This window comes from Adiantum capillus-veneris, chromosome 1 (genome assembly GCF_014529385.1).
Source record: "Adiantum capillus-veneris isolate H3 chromosome 1, ASM1452938v2, whole genome shotgun sequence".
Classification (NCBI taxonomy): Eukaryota; Viridiplantae; Streptophyta; class Polypodiopsida; order Polypodiales; family Pteridaceae; genus Adiantum; species Adiantum capillus-veneris.
The window spans coordinates 26643492-26661892 of record NC_140931.1 but is presented as its reverse complement, the minus strand read 5'-3'; the positions used below and the strand labels follow the sequence as shown (position 1 = coordinate 26661892).

The window sequence follows — 18401 nt, the reverse complement described above, 5'->3', positions numbered from 1 at the left end:
GGTTGGCTCCAGACTCAAGCCCATGAGTTCTCTCACCACACGGGGGACCTCGGGATCACAGGTTTGGTGCAGACTTTGTGGCCGTTGGCCAAGTTCACAGTGACTTTGCCCGATGCCACAAGCCGCACACACATTATTATCCACGTTTTTGCAGATGTGCAGCTCCCCCTGCTATGTTTATACTCGTGAGACTTTTGGGCAGAGGATGTGGGTCAAAGGACTGCACGGACATCTTGGGCATAGGTGAGACATGTTATGCAGACTCATTTATTGCAAGGTCGATCAGATGCAGATTACTCCACATCCAATTGGCCTCGAAGATTGTTTGTCTGGCTTCTGTAGCAGCATCAGTTTTCTCTCACTGACCCCATGAGGATTGTCTCATGGAATATCTAGGGCCTTGGAGGACCACAGTTTGTGTGCCAGCGGGGTCATTTGAGACAAGAGCTCCAGAGATGCCTTGTGGGTGATCCTATTGATATTCGTATGCTGCACGTGCATCATCTGTGTGAGAGCCCCATTCGGCGTTGTGGCAACGTTCTGCGAGGTAGATTTTAGACTCTTTGGTCAACTGCTTTTAGGCCTCGCGGCATTCATAGAGGTGTATCTATGACCATTCCGAACTCATGGCAGCAGGCCATTGTGGGCAGAGGTATCATTGTGCCAGGAGGGGTCGAGTGGGTCACCACGCAAGTTCAACGTAGCCTTGTGGGCTTCTTGAACATTTATGCGTGCTACCATGCGAGTGCACGGGCTGTGTTTTGGTCACATATTGTGGAGTCCTTGCCTCACGCAGAGTAGTGGTGCATTGGGGGGGAATTCAACATGTTGGAGGACCCCTTGGATAGGATTGCACGCAGCCATGCTGCTGTTCACGGGGCTGAGTTGGCTGCTTGGGAGCGCCTATGTATGACTATGAGGATTTCGGATGTATGGAAGCATATAGGCTATGTACAGCCCTCAGATAGCCTCTCGGTCTCAATGTCGAGTAGGGGGCGTGAATCTATCGAGGATAGATCAGCTCTATGCTAGTGACCACTGTTGTCAGATAGACAAAGGAGTGGCAGCGTCATGCTACACATCCCAGGGAGGATTTTGCTGGATACTGAGCTCAGGGAGCAGGTTGTGGGGGTATGGACAGAGTTTGGACACAGAGGGGGACCTTGCTCTTAGAGCGGCCACTGGCATTGTGGAGCTTAGTCGTTTCTTACTCCAAGGGTCTGGAGCTCGCTTGTCTGTGACAAGTGAGGAGGAGAAGCGACTTCGACAGGGCATTGCCTCCTTACGGTAGATGCAGTAGAGCCACCCAGGTAGCCCTTGAATGGAGGAGCAGATGCTACAGGCTCGGCAGAAGTGGACTCAGGTGGGCGACAGAGTTACTCGTCAGTTCTTTGAGATTGTGGGTCCTCGCCATGCACACACTAGTGTTGGTCAACTGAAAAGGCCCGATGGGTCCATTGCTACAGAGACCGTGGATATGCGGCGGTTGCTACTGACTTTTACCGCAAGCTATTTTCAGCCGACCGTCGAGATGCATGAAGAGTGCAGGTGTGGGCACAGATGACTTGTTTAGTCACTGAGGAGATGCGCCAAGGGCTTGAGCGCCCGCTCCAGCCTAAGCAGCTACAGGAGGCCCTCCTTGGGGATAAGGTAGATCAATCCCTCACACATGCTGTTAGGCATCTCCCTAGTGTGCAAAATGTGCTGGTAAGCTCTACAGGTCTCGACCAAGCACCTCCTAGTGCTCCCAGAAGAAATTGTGAGTCAAACCATCTTCCAGGCTCCTTGGGTGAGATTCAACAGTGGCGACCATCACCATTCTCAATTCAGCCTACAAAATCTTAGCTAAGGCTCTGCCTTTGAGAATTCAGTGGCTACTTGAGAGCACTATACATGAGACTCCGACGGGTTTTGTCAAGAAGTGCAACATCCTTGACAACATTTTTACCTTCTGGGAGGCAACTGCCCTCACACGTCTCCGAGGAGAGGATCTTGTGATACCCCTCGATTTTGAGAAGGCGTACGACAGAGTTAACTGGGGCTTCCTTGAGTTCACTATGCGTTGGATGGGGTTTTCAGATGCATGGATTAGGGGAGTGTCAGCTCTCTACAGGCCTGCGCACATTCAGGTGTTGTTGGCAAGGGAAGAGGAGAGCGTTTCATGCCCACACGCTCGGTTGAACAAGGCTATCCTCTTGTCGATGTAGCCCTCTCTAGCAGGGGCAGATTGTAGCCCATTGGGCAGTTTTCTTAACTAATGGAAGGATCGTTTTCTTGTAAAAGAAAAAAAAAAAACACATACAACAGCATGTGACCAGAATCATTTCTTAAGTGCAGAAAAAGACATCTATATCTTTGCTAGTCGTAAATGGAATTGCTGATAACCAGAACTTTATCACATTTCGAATATCTTCCATATTGAGAGAAAAATGAGAATTACTTCCATGGTCAACCACAAAAAGAAAATTTGGATTTACAATAGCCAATATAAATTACCAAACTCTTACCAAAATATGTGACGACTTGCTCCCTTCTTTCAAGCCAATGTCATAGGAGGAGATATGAGCCCACTCACTTAACTTAAACATCCATCTGCTCAATATGCAACGCTATTAGGATTTAAATGACAGGTGCAAAATAAAAATTAGACTTTTCTTAAGTTTCAGACCGTAGACACCCTACATACTATCAGAACTTGCAAATCACACATGTAGATGAAACAAAAGTTACCCTGCTAGAGTGCTATGCAAAGACAACAAGTAGAGACTTTACCCATATGATGCTTGTTTCTCTGTTAAGAAGCCCCCAGTCATGGTTTCATATCCAGAGCCTTCATCGAAGCAAAGGCTGACATGTATAACGTCATCAACTGAGCTGGACTGTCCAAGATTTTCGCCACACACAGGACATCTATTCATCAAACCTGACCTGCCTCAAAATAAGAAAGCAAATATACTTTACCTTCAGAACTTCCAAAACCTCGAACAAACAGGAATTCAAAGCTAACAACAAAAGAAACACGGTAACACATCTCTAAAGAAATACATGACAGAAAGAGCTCTTTTCTAAGTCAAGCATCAAAATATCTTAGCAAAACTAGTAGATGGTCCCCTTTTCAACCACCAATATATCTTAGGAGCAATGGAATGAAGAAATAGATTCTCTGAGAGAACCACAAAAACAAAGCTCCACTCCTATGGTCTCACCAAAAAAGGGCCACTATTACAAATGGTATCAACTGACTTGATACACATTCTCAAGCTCCTCAATAGAAAACTAGAAGGAAAAAGAAAGGATAGAATTTGGACTCCAGAATAGAGAACTAATACTAAGTTGCAGCAAATTGCAGCACTTGCAAAACATGAATTAACCAGATACATCCATAAGCAGGAATTGCTTCAAGCACGTTAACACTTGGATACACCCATACATGCCTGGAGTAATCATCAACAAAAGTCACAAGTACAAATGATTCCCATAAGATGGAGTATGCATCAGACCACAAACGTCATTATCGACAAGGTGCAATTTGTGAGTAGCCTGCACAAAACATCCTTAGGAAACTTACCCCAATATAGCTGCCTCACATACATGTTGATCATCATGTAGAGTCTCAATTCAAGCTGCAAATTTCTACACACACCATCAGTACCCACGAGCACAATCGCTACACAATGATGCAATATGATTCGATACGACATATTTTCCGTACATTCGAATTCTCAATTTGTGTGATACAATTAATCGAGTAGCTTTTCAAAACTTACATAAACCATCCTTCATGCTCGTGTGAATTTTAATTTTTTTTGCGAGAAAGAGATCCTTCCCAATGCGCCACAACCTGCCGCCGCTAGAGAGGGCTACATCAAAATGTGGGGAGACTCTCTCAATGAAAAGGTAAGATATGTACAATGATGGCCAAATCGGGATATGGGAGGAGGAAACAACCACACTAGTGGATGGTACTGCCATCTAGGCGCGCCATAAACCATGGTGAAGAAGGGCCCCTAGTCGCCAAAGTCGAAAGAAGGCCTTGGGGCACGCCCGCATGCGGTCGGAGCTGCCCTGAAGTCTCTCAAACTGGCTCTTGATTGTATGGATCAGCTCCAACCAAATGTCAAGGACAGTCTCCGTTGGTGGAACAGGTCAAGCCTCGAAGATGCGGAAGCGGTTTTCTGGTTTTCGAGATGCTTCGAAAGCTTTGGCCTTCATACAACAATTTGACATAGCCTTCTCTACAGGACGCTTCTAAGAGCACTCCAAGATTCGGAGGGCTACTTCCTATTTTAGAGGGAATGCTCAAACTTGGTGGTCCGCTCTTCTATTGAAGAGGAAAGCGCCAATTAAATGGCTGAAATTTAAAAGGCTTTTTATTTCTTCTTGACTGGCTCGAGAGTATGAACGCAACATACGAACTCCTTGAAACCATCTTCGGATGACCAAGAAGGATACTTTGGACGCATATTGCAAGAGATTCTGGAGCTCTTTTCACACGATGCACGACTCAAGCTTAGTCTTTCACAGAGAGCTCTTTACATCAAAGAGGGAAAGTGCTTCGAATGCGGGGAAACTGGGCATATCTCCGCAAAGTGCCCTAAAAAGGCACCGGAAGAACATAATGACAAGGATGAAGACAGGCCAGAGAGTTCGAGAGCAGCTGAGGACCGTGGACGAAAAGGCAAGATGAAAGCAGGACTGGTTCCAGATTGCATGGGTATTGACCCTAGCACGATTGATGAGAGTACAGAACTTTGCCAAGCTTGGGGCAAAGTGAAAGACCAAGAAGCCCTGATTTTCTTTGATGGAGGAGCCAAGGCCAACTTTATTTCACCTGAATTGGCGGCGCGGCCCGATCGGATGGGACCACTAGCAGAGGCATTTCTAGCGGCACCCGGCAGGGACGTAGCCATTACACATGTGATTGGCAAACTTTGGTTGCATTGTCACGGGTATTTGGGGCATGAGGACTTCTACATAATGTCTTTGGAAGGTTGTGATGTCCTCTTGGGAATTCCCTAGTACCACAAGAACAACGCCGTGGTCGATTATCGGGCGAGGAAAGCCACTTTGACCACAGAGAAGGGCAAAACCATTGTACTTGATGTAAAACTTAAGGACTGTCTGTCCCTATGGTATCGACTTCGAAAATTTCAAAATTGATGAAATCCATTCTGTTTGTTTACTCGATCTTCTTGAGAGAGATGAATGATGAGAATACGACACATGTCTGAACTTGATAAAGAATGCCAAGATTTTCTCCACACTCATGGCGATTGCTTCACAAAGGGCCTACCAGACGAGTTACCACCCGCTCGTCCTCAGGATCATACTATTGATCTGATACCTGGAAGCACACCACCGAACCGGCCACCTTACCGTGTGAGCTAAGCCCAGAACAAAGAAATTATGAACCAAGTGAAAGACCTCTTGGAAAAGGGTCTTGTCCAGCCTAGTACTTCACAATATTGCTCCCCAGTGTTGTTGGTTTTGAAGAAAGACGGATCTTGGAGAATGTGCATCGATTATAGAGCTCTCAACAAAATCACCATCAAGAACAGATTTCCAATTTCTAGGATCGATGATATACTTGACAGATTACAGGGATCCTCGTGCTTTAGCAAGATCGATTTGAAGAGCGGATATCATCATATCATAATCGTGCCGGGAAACGTCTACAAGACAGCTTTTCGGATGACTTTTGGGTTATTTGAGTTTTTGATGACGCCTTTTGGCTTAACCAATGCTCCTGCAACATTTAACCGAATGATGGACAAGATTTTTCAAGAGTACAAACTATTGTTGGCACTTTCTTTGACGATATCATTGTTTTCTCCAAGGGTGAGGCAAAACATAGAGAACATCTGCTTCAAGTCTTTCAGGCATTATGAGATCACAAGTTGGTGATTAATGCGAAGAAAAGTGAATTTTTCCTACCACAGATACACTTTTTGGGACACATTGTCTCGGTAGCAGGAGTGCAGATGGACCCGGCCAAGATAGAGACTATTCGTGATTGGCCCGATTTGAAGAATGTTCATGAAGTTAGAAGCTTCTTGGGTTTGTGTTCGTACTACAGGCGGTTCATTAGAAAGTTTGTAGAGGTCGCTTCCCCTTTGCATATCTTGACACAGAAAGGAGTCCCTTTCTCGTGGGGGCACAGAGAGGTGACTGCCTTTCAGACATTGAAAGAGAAATTGACTACGGGACCAGTTTTGACTTTGCCGAACTTGCAGAAGTCATTTGATGTATATTGTGATGCTTGTGGTCGTAGTCTGGGTGTGGTCTTAATGCAAGAAGGCCATGTCATTGCTTACGAGAGCCGATTGTTCTCAAGGCCGAAATTGACAGCACAGATTTACGAGAAAGAGCTTTTGGCGGTTATCCATGCTCTTACTCAGTGGCGGCACTACCTTCTCGCAACGGATTTTACTGTCTTTACAGACCATCACAGTTTACGCTACTTCTTGTCACAGAAGCATCTATCGAAAAAGCAAATGACGTGGGCGAACATCTTGTCACAGTTTCACTCACAGATTGTCCATGTTCAGGGATAGAAGAATTTGGTGGCAGATGCTTTGTCTCGGAAGCCGTTGGTTCTGGCTATTTCCGCGATACAGCATAGGAGCTTCGAGGATATGGTCGATCAGTATGCCACAGATAAAGCTTTTACAGACATTTTTACACGGATACGGGATGGGGAGATAGTAGCCGGATATTCCATTAAGGATGGCTAATTGATAAGGAAAACCATGTTGTACCTTACACAGCCTTTGAGGGAAAAGGTTATGACTAAATGCCACTGTCCACCTTTTACAGGTCACCGCGGCATTGCTACCACCTTGAAAGGGGTAGAAAGATACTTCTTTTGGCCCACACTCAAGAAGGATGTGGACGAGTTTGTGCGCAGGTGCTTGGTATGCCAGAAGGTCAAGTTTGACAGGCATAAAGCACAAGGATTGTTACAACGTTTGCCCATACCCACCCGCCCCTGGGAAAGTATTGCAATAATTTTCATTTTTGATCTCCCAAGAGCACAGAGTGGTCACGATGGTATCTGGACTGTTATTGACAGGTTTAGCAAGCAAGCTCTTTTCATTCCAGTGAAGGAAACAGTCAAGCCGGATCATTTAGCAAGACTGTTTGTGGCCCAGATCTTCAGATTACATGGCATGCCCGAGACGATTGTCTCCGACAAGGACCCTAGATTTACGAGTTTGTTTTGGAAGGCAATTTGAAATAACATTGGCACGCGGTTGCAGTTCTCGTTATCTTTCCACCCGCAGACTGACGGGCAATCCGAGATTGCCAATTCAGTGGTTCTAGATTTATTGAAGTCTTAAATCTCAGATAAAAAGACTCAATGGGAAAAGTATTTACCTTTGGTGGAATCTGCCTACAATAACACGATACACTCTTCGACAGGGAAGGCGCCATTTGAGATTATTGAAGGTGCTACGAAAGTTCCACCCTTCCTAAGCACGAAAGATAAGATTTTTGAAGCCAATGAGTACACCCGCGACTGGGACACGGCTTTTGCCAAGGTCCGCGATGTTAGGTTTTCAAGCCCGTGGGAACACTGCTTATAGCATGCAGTGCAGGTTCAGTTAGAGTCAAGTTTGCATGGCAGCCTTTTTTGGCTTTATATATTGTAAGGTTTCCTTTTTACACACAAGCATATCAATAGAGCGCTATTTTTACTATGTTTCGACCTGCTCTCTCTCTCTCCCCATCTCGTTCTGCTTGTTCTGCACCTGCCCCTCGCCATGAACCCCCACCGGCTTCATCCACCATAGCTGCAACGTCATCAACTGGTATCAGAGCTCCCGACCTCGGCTTGAATCAACACGGCATAAGAACCGCTGCCTACAGAGGAAAACATGAAGGTGTCGACTTCAGCAAACCGAGCAAACCCGCCAACAACAGGATTGCCATGACCTCATACAGAGTTTTCGACTCTTGAGCGTTCCCTGGTTCGGCCTTCCTAGCTCACTGCAAGCAAGTTTCGCCCTCGCGCAGTGCTCGTTCGTCTGCTACAGAGAGAGCCCTGGTCTTCACACCCCCTTTGTGAAGCCCACACTTCTTTTAGCCGTTGCTTCCGACACAGCAAGCCTTTTGGTGGTGAAGTTGGTCGTTCAAAGCCTAGCAAAGTGTTGCTTGGCAACTGTATAGCAGATAACCAAGGCAATGTGTGGTGCTTTTGATGACGATCATACACAACAAAGAGTATCAAAGTACTGCAAAGACAATTGTTTACAAAGATTCTCGCTTCATGGTGAGGATGTTGGGTCTGATATTGAATTTGATCAGCTAGTCAATAACTCAATTATAGATATTGATACCGAAGAAAAGCAAAAGTGCGACTGTAAAATCAAAGCAATAGAAAGCAAGTGCGTGACGATTTTTCACCAGTGTTGCTTCGAGCACTCTGTATATTAGCAACACAGCATACAAAAACTATTTTTCATGTTAAGTATCATAGTTTTGTTCATAAAAGTTTGTCTTTTTTGTCAACAAAATCAGTCAAACCCTTCTTTTAGCTTATTAGCTGTCAAGTATTGCCATGTACCAAAAATTTTGTACGGGTTATAGACACTGCCACACATAAGTGGTAAGACCTCCCAAAAATGTATCTGTTCTCAGCCCTTTTTTTTTTCATCTCTCGTGAGGTTATTGGGTACACCTTAAATCCAAGGTTTGGAAGTGAACCAAAAACTCCATTTTTGGTAGCAAAATATTTGGCCTACACCCTATCTGTTCAAGGGGGGGTTTACTGACCTAGCACCAGGTTATGGATACACCAGAAATCCTTGGTTGTGAGAGAACCTAAAACTCACGTTTGACGAGTACACCAAAAACTCGAGGTATCATGAGTTGCCTGTCTAGTTCGGGCTTGAGGGGGGGGTTGTTAGGGTTTCAAGTCCGTGGGAACACTGCTTATAGCATGCAGTGCAAGTTCAGTTCGAGTCAAGTTTCCATGGCAGCCTCTTTTGGCTTTATATATTGTAAGGTTTGTTTTTTACACACAAGCATATCAATAGAGCGTTATTTTTACTGTGTTTCGACCTGCTCTCTCTCTCTCTCTCTCTCTCTCTCTCTCTCTCTCTCTCTCTCTCTCTCTCTCTCTCTCTCTCTCTCTCTCTCTGCTTGTTCTGCTGCAGCTACACCTCGCCATGAACCCCCACCGGCTTCATCCACCATAGCTACAACCTCATCACACGAGGCACAATTCGGAGCACTCATCTTGAGCAAAGTTCAACATTCACTTCTGCTGCACCTTACATTCAACACGCTGTAGTTCTCTGTTTTGCCACTGTCACGTGCCCAAAGCCCTGTTTAAGTATCCCACGGCTTTCTCGAGGCTCCCCTAGCAATGTCCAACAGTTTAGGTGCGAAACCCTAAACCTATAGAAAAACACAGCAGGCTGTAATTTTTTGTTTTGGATTGTTTTGGACACGTCTACGTGTGTCAGACATTCCCACACGCAATGGGACACTTTCATTTTCGCGATAGAACTATGCGTACCTGAAGAAGATTAGCAATTAGCTAGTCCGGTTCCTATACAAAAGGCACTTGCCTTGGCAAACGCGCATAAAACCCCAAGAATTGTACATGGTCATCTCAGAAGCCCAACTAGAGGGGCATTACCATATGTGCAAAGGGGGGGAGAGAGATGCACGAGAGCAAATCATCGTGCTACATAGAGCAAGGGAGAAGGCAAGCTTTCCATTGAAGCTGTGATCACCTGCACCCACTACTCTTACACTCTCTATAGCACTTAATGAGCAAAACAGCCTCCTCTCTCAATGTGGGCGCCCCCTCCAACGGATGAGTCTGGTAATTCTGCTTGGAGTCGCCATGTGTCCCTTATGCCTCTTTTGAAATTTCCTAGTACACACCAACTTATAAGTGTCGCGAGGGGCCTAAATGACTTTGAACTGAGCCTAGACACCCTTTTACTGCTCGGATTCTAGTGCCGATTGGCCGAACCATCTCGTGGCGACCTACCCTTCCCGACTATGGGTGAAACTCTCGGCCATCGGCCGTTTCACACTGGCCACACAATGTCCGGCCATTTATGACTTCAAAAAGAGGAGCTCATAAATTAAATAAAAATCATCGAAAAGAAATCAACGACTAAGGTTAGCAGTTGCCACGTCCTCGTGACATACCCGCCTCTTGAAATTGCAAACGTCCTTGATTGCATGCCATTGATGATCTTGTGTTGTTAGCACGCTTTTATCATCGCATGTATGCGCAAGAAAGGTCATGAAACATAGATACAAATGACTTAATGAGACCTGCATACTTTTGTCATTTCATCTACGATAAAAGTGAGCATAATACCTTTAGCATTTGTAGAACAATGTCCACTTCTATTGCATTGAATCCGTATGTACATTTGATGTGCTAGCTCTATCATTACCCCTCCTCTGAGCACGTTGAGTTGGGGCATACGTAGGCTGTAACCAAAGGCCTCAAGGTAAAGTTGTAATACATTCGGTGACTCTAGGAGTTCACACTCTTCCATCCACTTTGCATCCATAGATGGATAGTCCTTGAACTTCACCAGATACAAAGTGAGAATATATCGACCACTGTACAAGATGGCATAGCACTGCAAACTTTTATGGCGAGAAGACGGGGAAAAATGAACAAAATTTCCTTTGCAAAATGAGGCAACACTCAACGCAAACCGCAAGCCAAAAAACTGCAAATAACTACCAAAGTGGGAGTAAACTTGATCACTAAACCATCAGACAGTAAACTGCAAATACGCATAAACCATGGCGAGAATCTGGGAAAAATCCAACAGAGTTTTCCTTAAAAATTGAGCAAAAACTCAAAAATATCACTAAATATGCATGAAAATAGATACTCAATGTCTCAATAGCAAAATCCACAAATGTCATACATAGCACTGTCAAAACTCTCGCAAAACAGCTCAATCCTAATCGAGTGGCTCTATGGACATATACTTGTCCAAAAACACATGTAAACCTGCGAACCTGCTACCTGCAAGCTATGCCAAGCTTAAATTGAATCCGCATAATGCATACATAGCATGAAACTACACCAAGACCGTGCCAATTCCTCTCTGGAATGCACTGTGCAGCCTGTGAGCAAAACTACTAGGAAACTGACACACTCTACCTCATCGGTCGATAAACACGTCAACCGAAAACGCTATCCAAGAGCCAAGTGCGCTCAATGGAAAAACCTACTCCGGAATGGGCCGTTGGAGCCGAATGTGTCGGTATGTGCCGTCGAGCTGAAACTAGGGAAAACCGTCGAAGTCGAAACATCGTGGAGAGTACGTCAGAGTCAAGCCACTCCGAATGGGACTAGAGGAGAGCCGATGTCTTTCTCGCTCTATGATCACCTGCTGTTCCGAGGTCGAGATACCGAGAAAAATGTCGTCGATGCCGTCTTCTGTCGTCGAGAAAAAGTACTCTAGGCGGCGAGGGAAACCCTGTGGGAGGGCGTTCACATACAACCCCGCCCCCCTCTGCTCAAGTTGAAAACCATCCCCCTGCTCACGCTTTTACCCGACTGCAGATGCGCTAGCAGCCAACTCCGCCCCCCTACTCACGCTTCTACTCCTGCCGGACTATGAATACACAAGCCAACTCCACCCATGCGCACTCCTGCTCGACCGCATGTGAAACCCAACTCAACTCGGGCCCTCTTGTGCTGCTCGTAGAGTGTTGTAAGCCATTCACAAAGTTGTCCCAATATGGTGCAACCTTCCAGATCTGAGCCTCAAACAGTGAGTTGAACTCCAGTCAGACTCTGTTGAGTTTGAAAAGGTAATAAAGGAAGCCAGATTGTCTTTCTTTGGCACCCCAATCCCACGCAAGGGCTTCCTCGCAAGGGCTGTTGCACCAAGAAAGGATCCCGCACGTCGCCAAGAAGTAAGGATTACTGCTCTCGAAGCTTAGATTCAGGAGAGAATGAGCAACTCAAGCAACGCTTGCTTAAGTTAGAGGAGACGAAGATAGAGAGTCAACCTCTACTCTCAAAAGCCGCAGGTGTTGAAGCCTCACTTACTGAGACCGTCAAAGCAATGAAGGAAGCCCGTGAAGTGCCACACAAGAAGATCGACACCAAGACACAAGCATTTTCACAAGAAGCTGCCTCTCCCGATCCCCCCGAGCTATGCCCACACACATGTGCTTTTTTCACCGTTGAGATGGTGAAGAAGGCCATTGATAGGATGAGGATTGGGCGAGTATATGATCATGATGGTTTAGTGACTGAGCATTTTATACATGCCAAGGATCTCCTCGCAGAGCTTCTAGCAGTGATGTTCAATCGTCCCATGTGTGAGGGTTTGCCTGATACTTAGTTTATCCAATATTGTACCTATCTTCAAGTCAGGAGACCCTATCGAGCTTGGGAATTATCAAACTATCATGATTGGACACACATTGGCACGGTTGTACGCATCCATTCTTGAGCAATAGCTGAGTAGATGGGCAGAGAGGGAGGGTATACGCGCAGCCGGGCATGTAGGGTTTAGGAGAGGTTTTTCTACTCTTGACCACATTCTGACACTCGGAACCATTATTGAGGAGGGCATATCACACGAGAGACGGATCTATTGTAGCTTTGTGGACTTCCGCAAAGCATTTGTCACAGTGTCTAGAGCTAGATTGATGCACAGACTACAGGACATGGGAGTACCCACAGAGCTGATTTGGGGGATTATGGCATTATACAGGTCAATAGTGGGGCATGTAGGGGTTATCTACAATACATTAGTTCACTCCACTATCGGGGTGAAGCAAGGCTGCCCGCTCTCTCCTCTATTTGGTATGTATGTGGATGAGTTTCTAGCTATATTGAGAGAGGGTGATAGAGGTGCACAATTGGCAGGGACATGGATTCCACTATTGTTATATGCTAATGATATTATGTTGATCTCCGACTCTCAGGAGGGAATGCAACGTCACTTGGATGCTTTGCATAGGTTTCCTCACGACAATGGTCTGTCTATCAACCTTGGTAAAACCAAGGTTATGGTGTTTAACACCATCCCACAGTGGGCCAAGAGATCAACACCCACATTCACATACGGCCATGAGACAGTGGAGTATACAAATGCTTACACCTACCTTGGAGTGGTGTTTAGTGGACTAGCATTTTCATCGAGGAGAGCAGCAGACACTAGACTGGCTAGAGCACATGCAGCATTGGGTGGATTGGAGAGGATGCGTTCAAACATTCAGTTTCAAGAGCCTCGGACGAAGCTCTAGCTTTTTGACACTCTGGTGGCTTCCGCATTGCTCTATGGAGTCCAGATATGGGGGCCTTCATTGGACCATCACGGGAGGTCGGGTCGCACCGATGGATGGGGAGGCCTGGAGAAGCCTCTAGTCTCTATGATCTTGCGGCTTATTAGAGCCAAGGCTTCAGTACCACATGACATTATTCGAGCAAATATGGCTGTCCTCCCACTAGTGGTTGAGGCGCTTACCAGACCAGTCTTCTTTTTACACCGCTTGTGGGACCTCCCTAGAGACACATATGCCCGCCTAGCACTTGAGTCCTCTCGACGGTTAGCTTTGCAGGGAGACACAACATGCTGGTATGGGGAGATGACATCATGGTTCAGGTACATGGGTTCAGCATGGACAGATTGCCCCCCTTCCAGTACTCATTGGATGCACCATCTCTGACTCTTACACAGTCTAAGATCACCAGGCTTACCCGCCAAGACCTGACTCAGCTAGATACTAGGAGGACTTGGATACAGCCGGAACAAGACTTGGGCACAAAGATGGCTTTCTATAGAGAGCATCTTCTCCAGCTTACTGAGGATGGTTTTGTGACGAGGCCCAGATACATGGACACCCACTTATCTCATGGGATACGATGTTCTATTGGCCAGATAACGCACATCTTCACACCAGCTTCGGATCGAGACCAGTAGATACAGCGGAGTACCAGCAGAGGCCAAGACATGTTCCCTATGTCACATGGAGCCTGAGACAGAGTTGCACTACACATGCCACTGCCCAGTTTACTATGAGATACGAGGACGCCTTCACTGCCTATTCAGAGAGGGCTTTGGACCACTCTCTAGAGTCATGGGGTATGAGGACCAGAGATGTCTGGGTTTGTTTTTGCTCGAGCTGCGCAAACATAGAGAAGCCTGATGAGAGGCGAGACTAGCCAGTATCAGAGACGGATCAGACTTCTTTAGAGTGGACACTCGGTAGCCAAAGGCGCAACTACCACAACAGAGCTCACAATCTCCTCACACCAGAGACACGTTGATCGAGCGAGCGACGGAGCTATGGAGATCTAGACGCCCACGACTACGGAGGACTACACATCATTGACGGAGGCTGCATCAGAGGATTCGGATCACTTTGGCCCTACATGCACGACGCTCGGTCAGACTATTGACCATGGAGGAGATTGATGAGATCCGCCAGCGACCGATGATGTATCTCCTATGATTTAGCTCTTTTTGTACGCCCTGCTCATCTTGTATCAGCCTTTATATCAGCTCTCACCCAATATAGTCCCACACGCACACCCACATTGTTTTGTATTAGCCCCTAGTCACTACTTTCACCCCCCTACTCATATCCTACACAGTTCGAGCTAGCTACTTAGTTCACATCTAGCAGTTAAGATTTTAGTTTTTCACTTTACTTCATTTTATTTTTGTACCCAGACATTGTATCAGATCCACCACATTGTAACTTTCTGGTCTCATAGGTCACTTTGGCCTTTTGAAGACGTTAATATAACATTTCATTTCATTTTCATTCTCTCTCTCTCTCTCTCTCTCTCTCTCTCTCTCTCTCTCTCTCTCTCTCTCTCTCTCTCTCTCTCTCTCTCTCTCTCTCTCTCTCTCTCTCTCTCTCTCTCTCTCCTGTGTGCGGCCTCGCTGCTCCCCCTGCTGCCTGCTCCCGCCTCGTGCTCCTCTCCCTACTCTTGCCTCCCCCTCGCTCTTTCCCTTGCTCCTGCCCTCGCACTGCCCCCTTGCTCCCGCCTCACGCTACTACTGCCCCCCTTGCTCCCGCTCCCACTGCTACCCCCGCCTTCCCACGCGCTCTCGCGCTCTCCCCCCTCCCCCCTCCCCCCCCCCCCCCCCCCCCCCCCCTCTTCACGCTCTTGCAACCCCAACCCTAAACGCCCCCTGCCGGCCCAAGCGTAAAGAGAGAGTGGGGAGGGTTTTTTAGGTGTAGAGAGAGAGAGGGCTGGGAAAGGTAGCGTAGAGAGAGAGAGAGAGGGAGAGAGAGTTTTAGGCGTAGAGAGAGAAAGAGGGTTAAAAGGGCATAGAGAGAGAGAACCCTCGAGCGTAGAGAGAGAAAGAGAGGGGGAAAAAAGGCGTAGAGAGAGAGAACCCGCGACCATGTAGAGGGAAAGAGGGTAGGAAAGAAAAATATATATATTAAAAAAATAAAAATAAAAAAAGGGGACGTAGAGGGAGAGGAACAGATGAATAGAGTAGAGAGAGAGAGAGAGAGAGAGAGAGAGAGAGAAAAAAAATCCTCTTCTTCACTCTTATACCCTGTTGTGGCCTTTCAATCATGAGAAAGCAGAATGGCAAGGATGACCCGGTGGAGGATGCCATCCAAAAATGCAAAGAAGAATTGAGCGAGTCCATCAGCAAGATCAACCGCCACCTCGTAGGTACTATCAACAAACTCGACGCACGCGTGGCAGCACAAGAAAGCACGATACATACACTCGAGGATTGCGTGAAGGCCCAAGATGAGGAAATCGCACTACTCAAGAAAGAGCTTGCAAAGGTGCGATCGCAGAATGTCCTCGAAGAGGGAGAACTTCAACCCTCTGTCATTGAAGAGCTTAAAACAATTAAGGAACGAGTACGGGCCATAAAAGAAGGTGGGAAGCAACAAAAAGAAATGACAACCTTGTGGGTAGATGTCATCACAAAGACCCAACAAAAAGCAGAAAAGACCGAAAAATAGATCGAGATTGTCAAGAAAGGAAAAGGCAAGGAAATAACCCCCACCCCCACACCAACCATCATCAACTTGACACTAGAAGAGGAGCAAAGGAGACGTGTGCGGGCCTTACACGTAAGGATATGTGGCCTCAGAGACCAAGATAATGTGGATAAAGAGGTGAAAGAACTCATGACTATGGTGGGGGTCAACGAGCAGACGCATACGAGGGCTTGGAGAGTGGGCACTAAGAAAAGTGGGAACAACGGAGAAACCTCGAAGGAAAGGGCACTCATTCTCGCTTCCCCTCCATGGAAGCAAAGAAGGACTTCTTGAAGAAGAGACCGACTCTAAAGAAGACAGGCATCTTTCTCACCCTCTCGCAGATTGCTCATATGCAAGAAGTAATGCCGTAAATTAGAACAGCAAGGGAAAAGGGGAAGATTGCTTTTTACAGGGATGGAAAGGTGGTGATATTGGAGAGACGCCCCGCAAGATGGTGAGAGACCTATGGGACCACACTAAAGATGGCAACCTGGAATTGTAATGGGTCACTCCGTCTTGATGTAGGGGCCTTTGAGGATAGCTTCACGGGGAGAGACATCATTTTCTACTCTGAGACACATCAAGCACCAGGGCAATCCATGCCACAGGTGAGCGGATATAGATGGGAGACAGCCTACAGACAGGAGACCATATTGGAGCATCGAGGACGGGGCTCAGGGGGAGTGGCAGTTCTATTCAGGGAGTTGCAGCCATTGATACATATAGCACGCAAGGATAAACAGGCTAGGTACATGTGGGTGAGGCTCGGGGCAAAGACGGGCAGATACCTCTACATTGCTATTTGTTACTTTCCTCCTAGAACGTCAGTATATGCATCACCTAGAGGACAATCCCCCTTTGCTATTTTGGATAATGACATATGAGAGTTTTCCAAGGATGGTGACATTATCATACTAGGGGATTTCAATGCTAGGACTTCCCACCACCAAACAATATTATATGATACTTCCGAGGAGATGCTTAGGGAGCTGGACGTCACAGAGATGGGTCTATCCAGACTATCACAAGATGAGGAATACACTGAATATGGCAGATACCTGATAGATATGGGAACCGCACATAGATTGGCCATTGTGAATGGCCTACAAAGATTTTCGACAACCGGAGGTTTTACTTGCTTTCCACACCGACATGGTGCCAGCACAATGGATTATGTTATGGCCCAGCCAGGTCTCATTCCATTCTTTCAAGATTTCAAGGTGGATACTAGGCCAGTTGGAGTAGCAGTTGATCATGCTATCTTGTCTTTCACCCTGACCTTTCAGTTCAGCACAGCTCCATTAGGAGAGGTCCCCACACACACTCGGTATACCTTCATGAGGGAGACAGACTCTGTGTATATGGATGAGATATACAAGCAGCTATGCACCCAGGAGTCGGGACGACCACTAGATGAACTCACTCAGATACTGACAGAGACGCTCCATGATGCAGCATCAGAGGCATATCCCCACAGCCCAGCCCACACGGAGACAATCTGGGAGCATGCCCCAGAACAGTTGGTATGATGAGGAGTGTAGAGAGACGAGGATCAAATTACATAGGGAAGTGCTTATGGGTATTACCACACACAGACAGTCTTGGATTATCTTTCACCGCCTAGTGCGACGAAAGAAAAGGGCTTATCTATCTCAGCTAGAGCGGGATCTGTATCAGTTATTTATAAGTCAGGACTCGGGCGAAGCATGGAGGATATTCCACGAGCATTCACCACCACCAACGGTCACCTCCACTGAGACATGGGGGCAATATGCCACATCTCTCTACACAGCATCATGGCAACCACCTCTGCCCGACCCACTAGAGACATGCCCGGAGACATGTTCTTTCTTTACTGCCGAGAGGGTAAGGAAAGCCATTGACAGGATGAAGACAAGGAGAGCACATGATCATGATGGTCTGGTAGCAGAGCACTTCATCCATGCCAGAGATATGCTTGCAGAGCTCCTAGCTATGATGTTTAAACTTTAATCGAGCCATGTATGAAGGCTTCTCGGAGACTTGGAGTATGTCTACGATTGTGCCTATTTTCAAGTCAGGAGATCCCATGATTCCCACGAATTATCGCACCATCATGGTTGGTCACACATTAGCTAGGTTGTATGCATCCGTTCTTGAGCAGGAGCTGAGTAGATGGGCAAAGCGAGAGGGCATAAGAGCACCAGGGCAAGCAGGTTTCAGGAGAGGTTTCTCCACTCTTGACCAGATTCTGACACTTAGAGCTATTATTGAGGAGGGTAGACACCATGGCAAGAGGATCTATTGTAGCTTTTTGGATTTCCGCAAAGCTTTTGACACAGTTCCGAGAGCCAGACTTATATGCACACTATAGGACATGGGTGTGCCTACAGAGCTGATATGGGGTATTCTGGCTCTATACAGGACAGTGATGGGGCGGGTACGCA

General features: G+C 46.7%; 1 protein-coding gene across 5 annotated transcripts in view; it reads right to left on the bottom strand.

Annotated features, from left to right (window-relative positions):
- The window catches only part of LOC147464445 (phosphatidylserine decarboxylase proenzyme 2-like), a 176189-nt gene that overhangs the window by 111524 nt on the left and 46264 nt on the right, over positions 1–18401 (bottom strand). For all 5 annotated transcript variants that reach the window (XM_086515056.1, XM_086515065.1, XM_086515074.1 and 2 more), the window contains 2 exons: positions 2773–2928; positions 2508–2592 (listed from right to left, as the gene is read on the bottom strand). In XM_086515056.1, coding sequence (XP_086371182.1) covers positions 2508–2592; positions 2773–2928 — 241 coding nt within the window. The remainder of the gene's footprint in view (positions 1–2507; positions 2593–2772; positions 2929–18401) is intronic.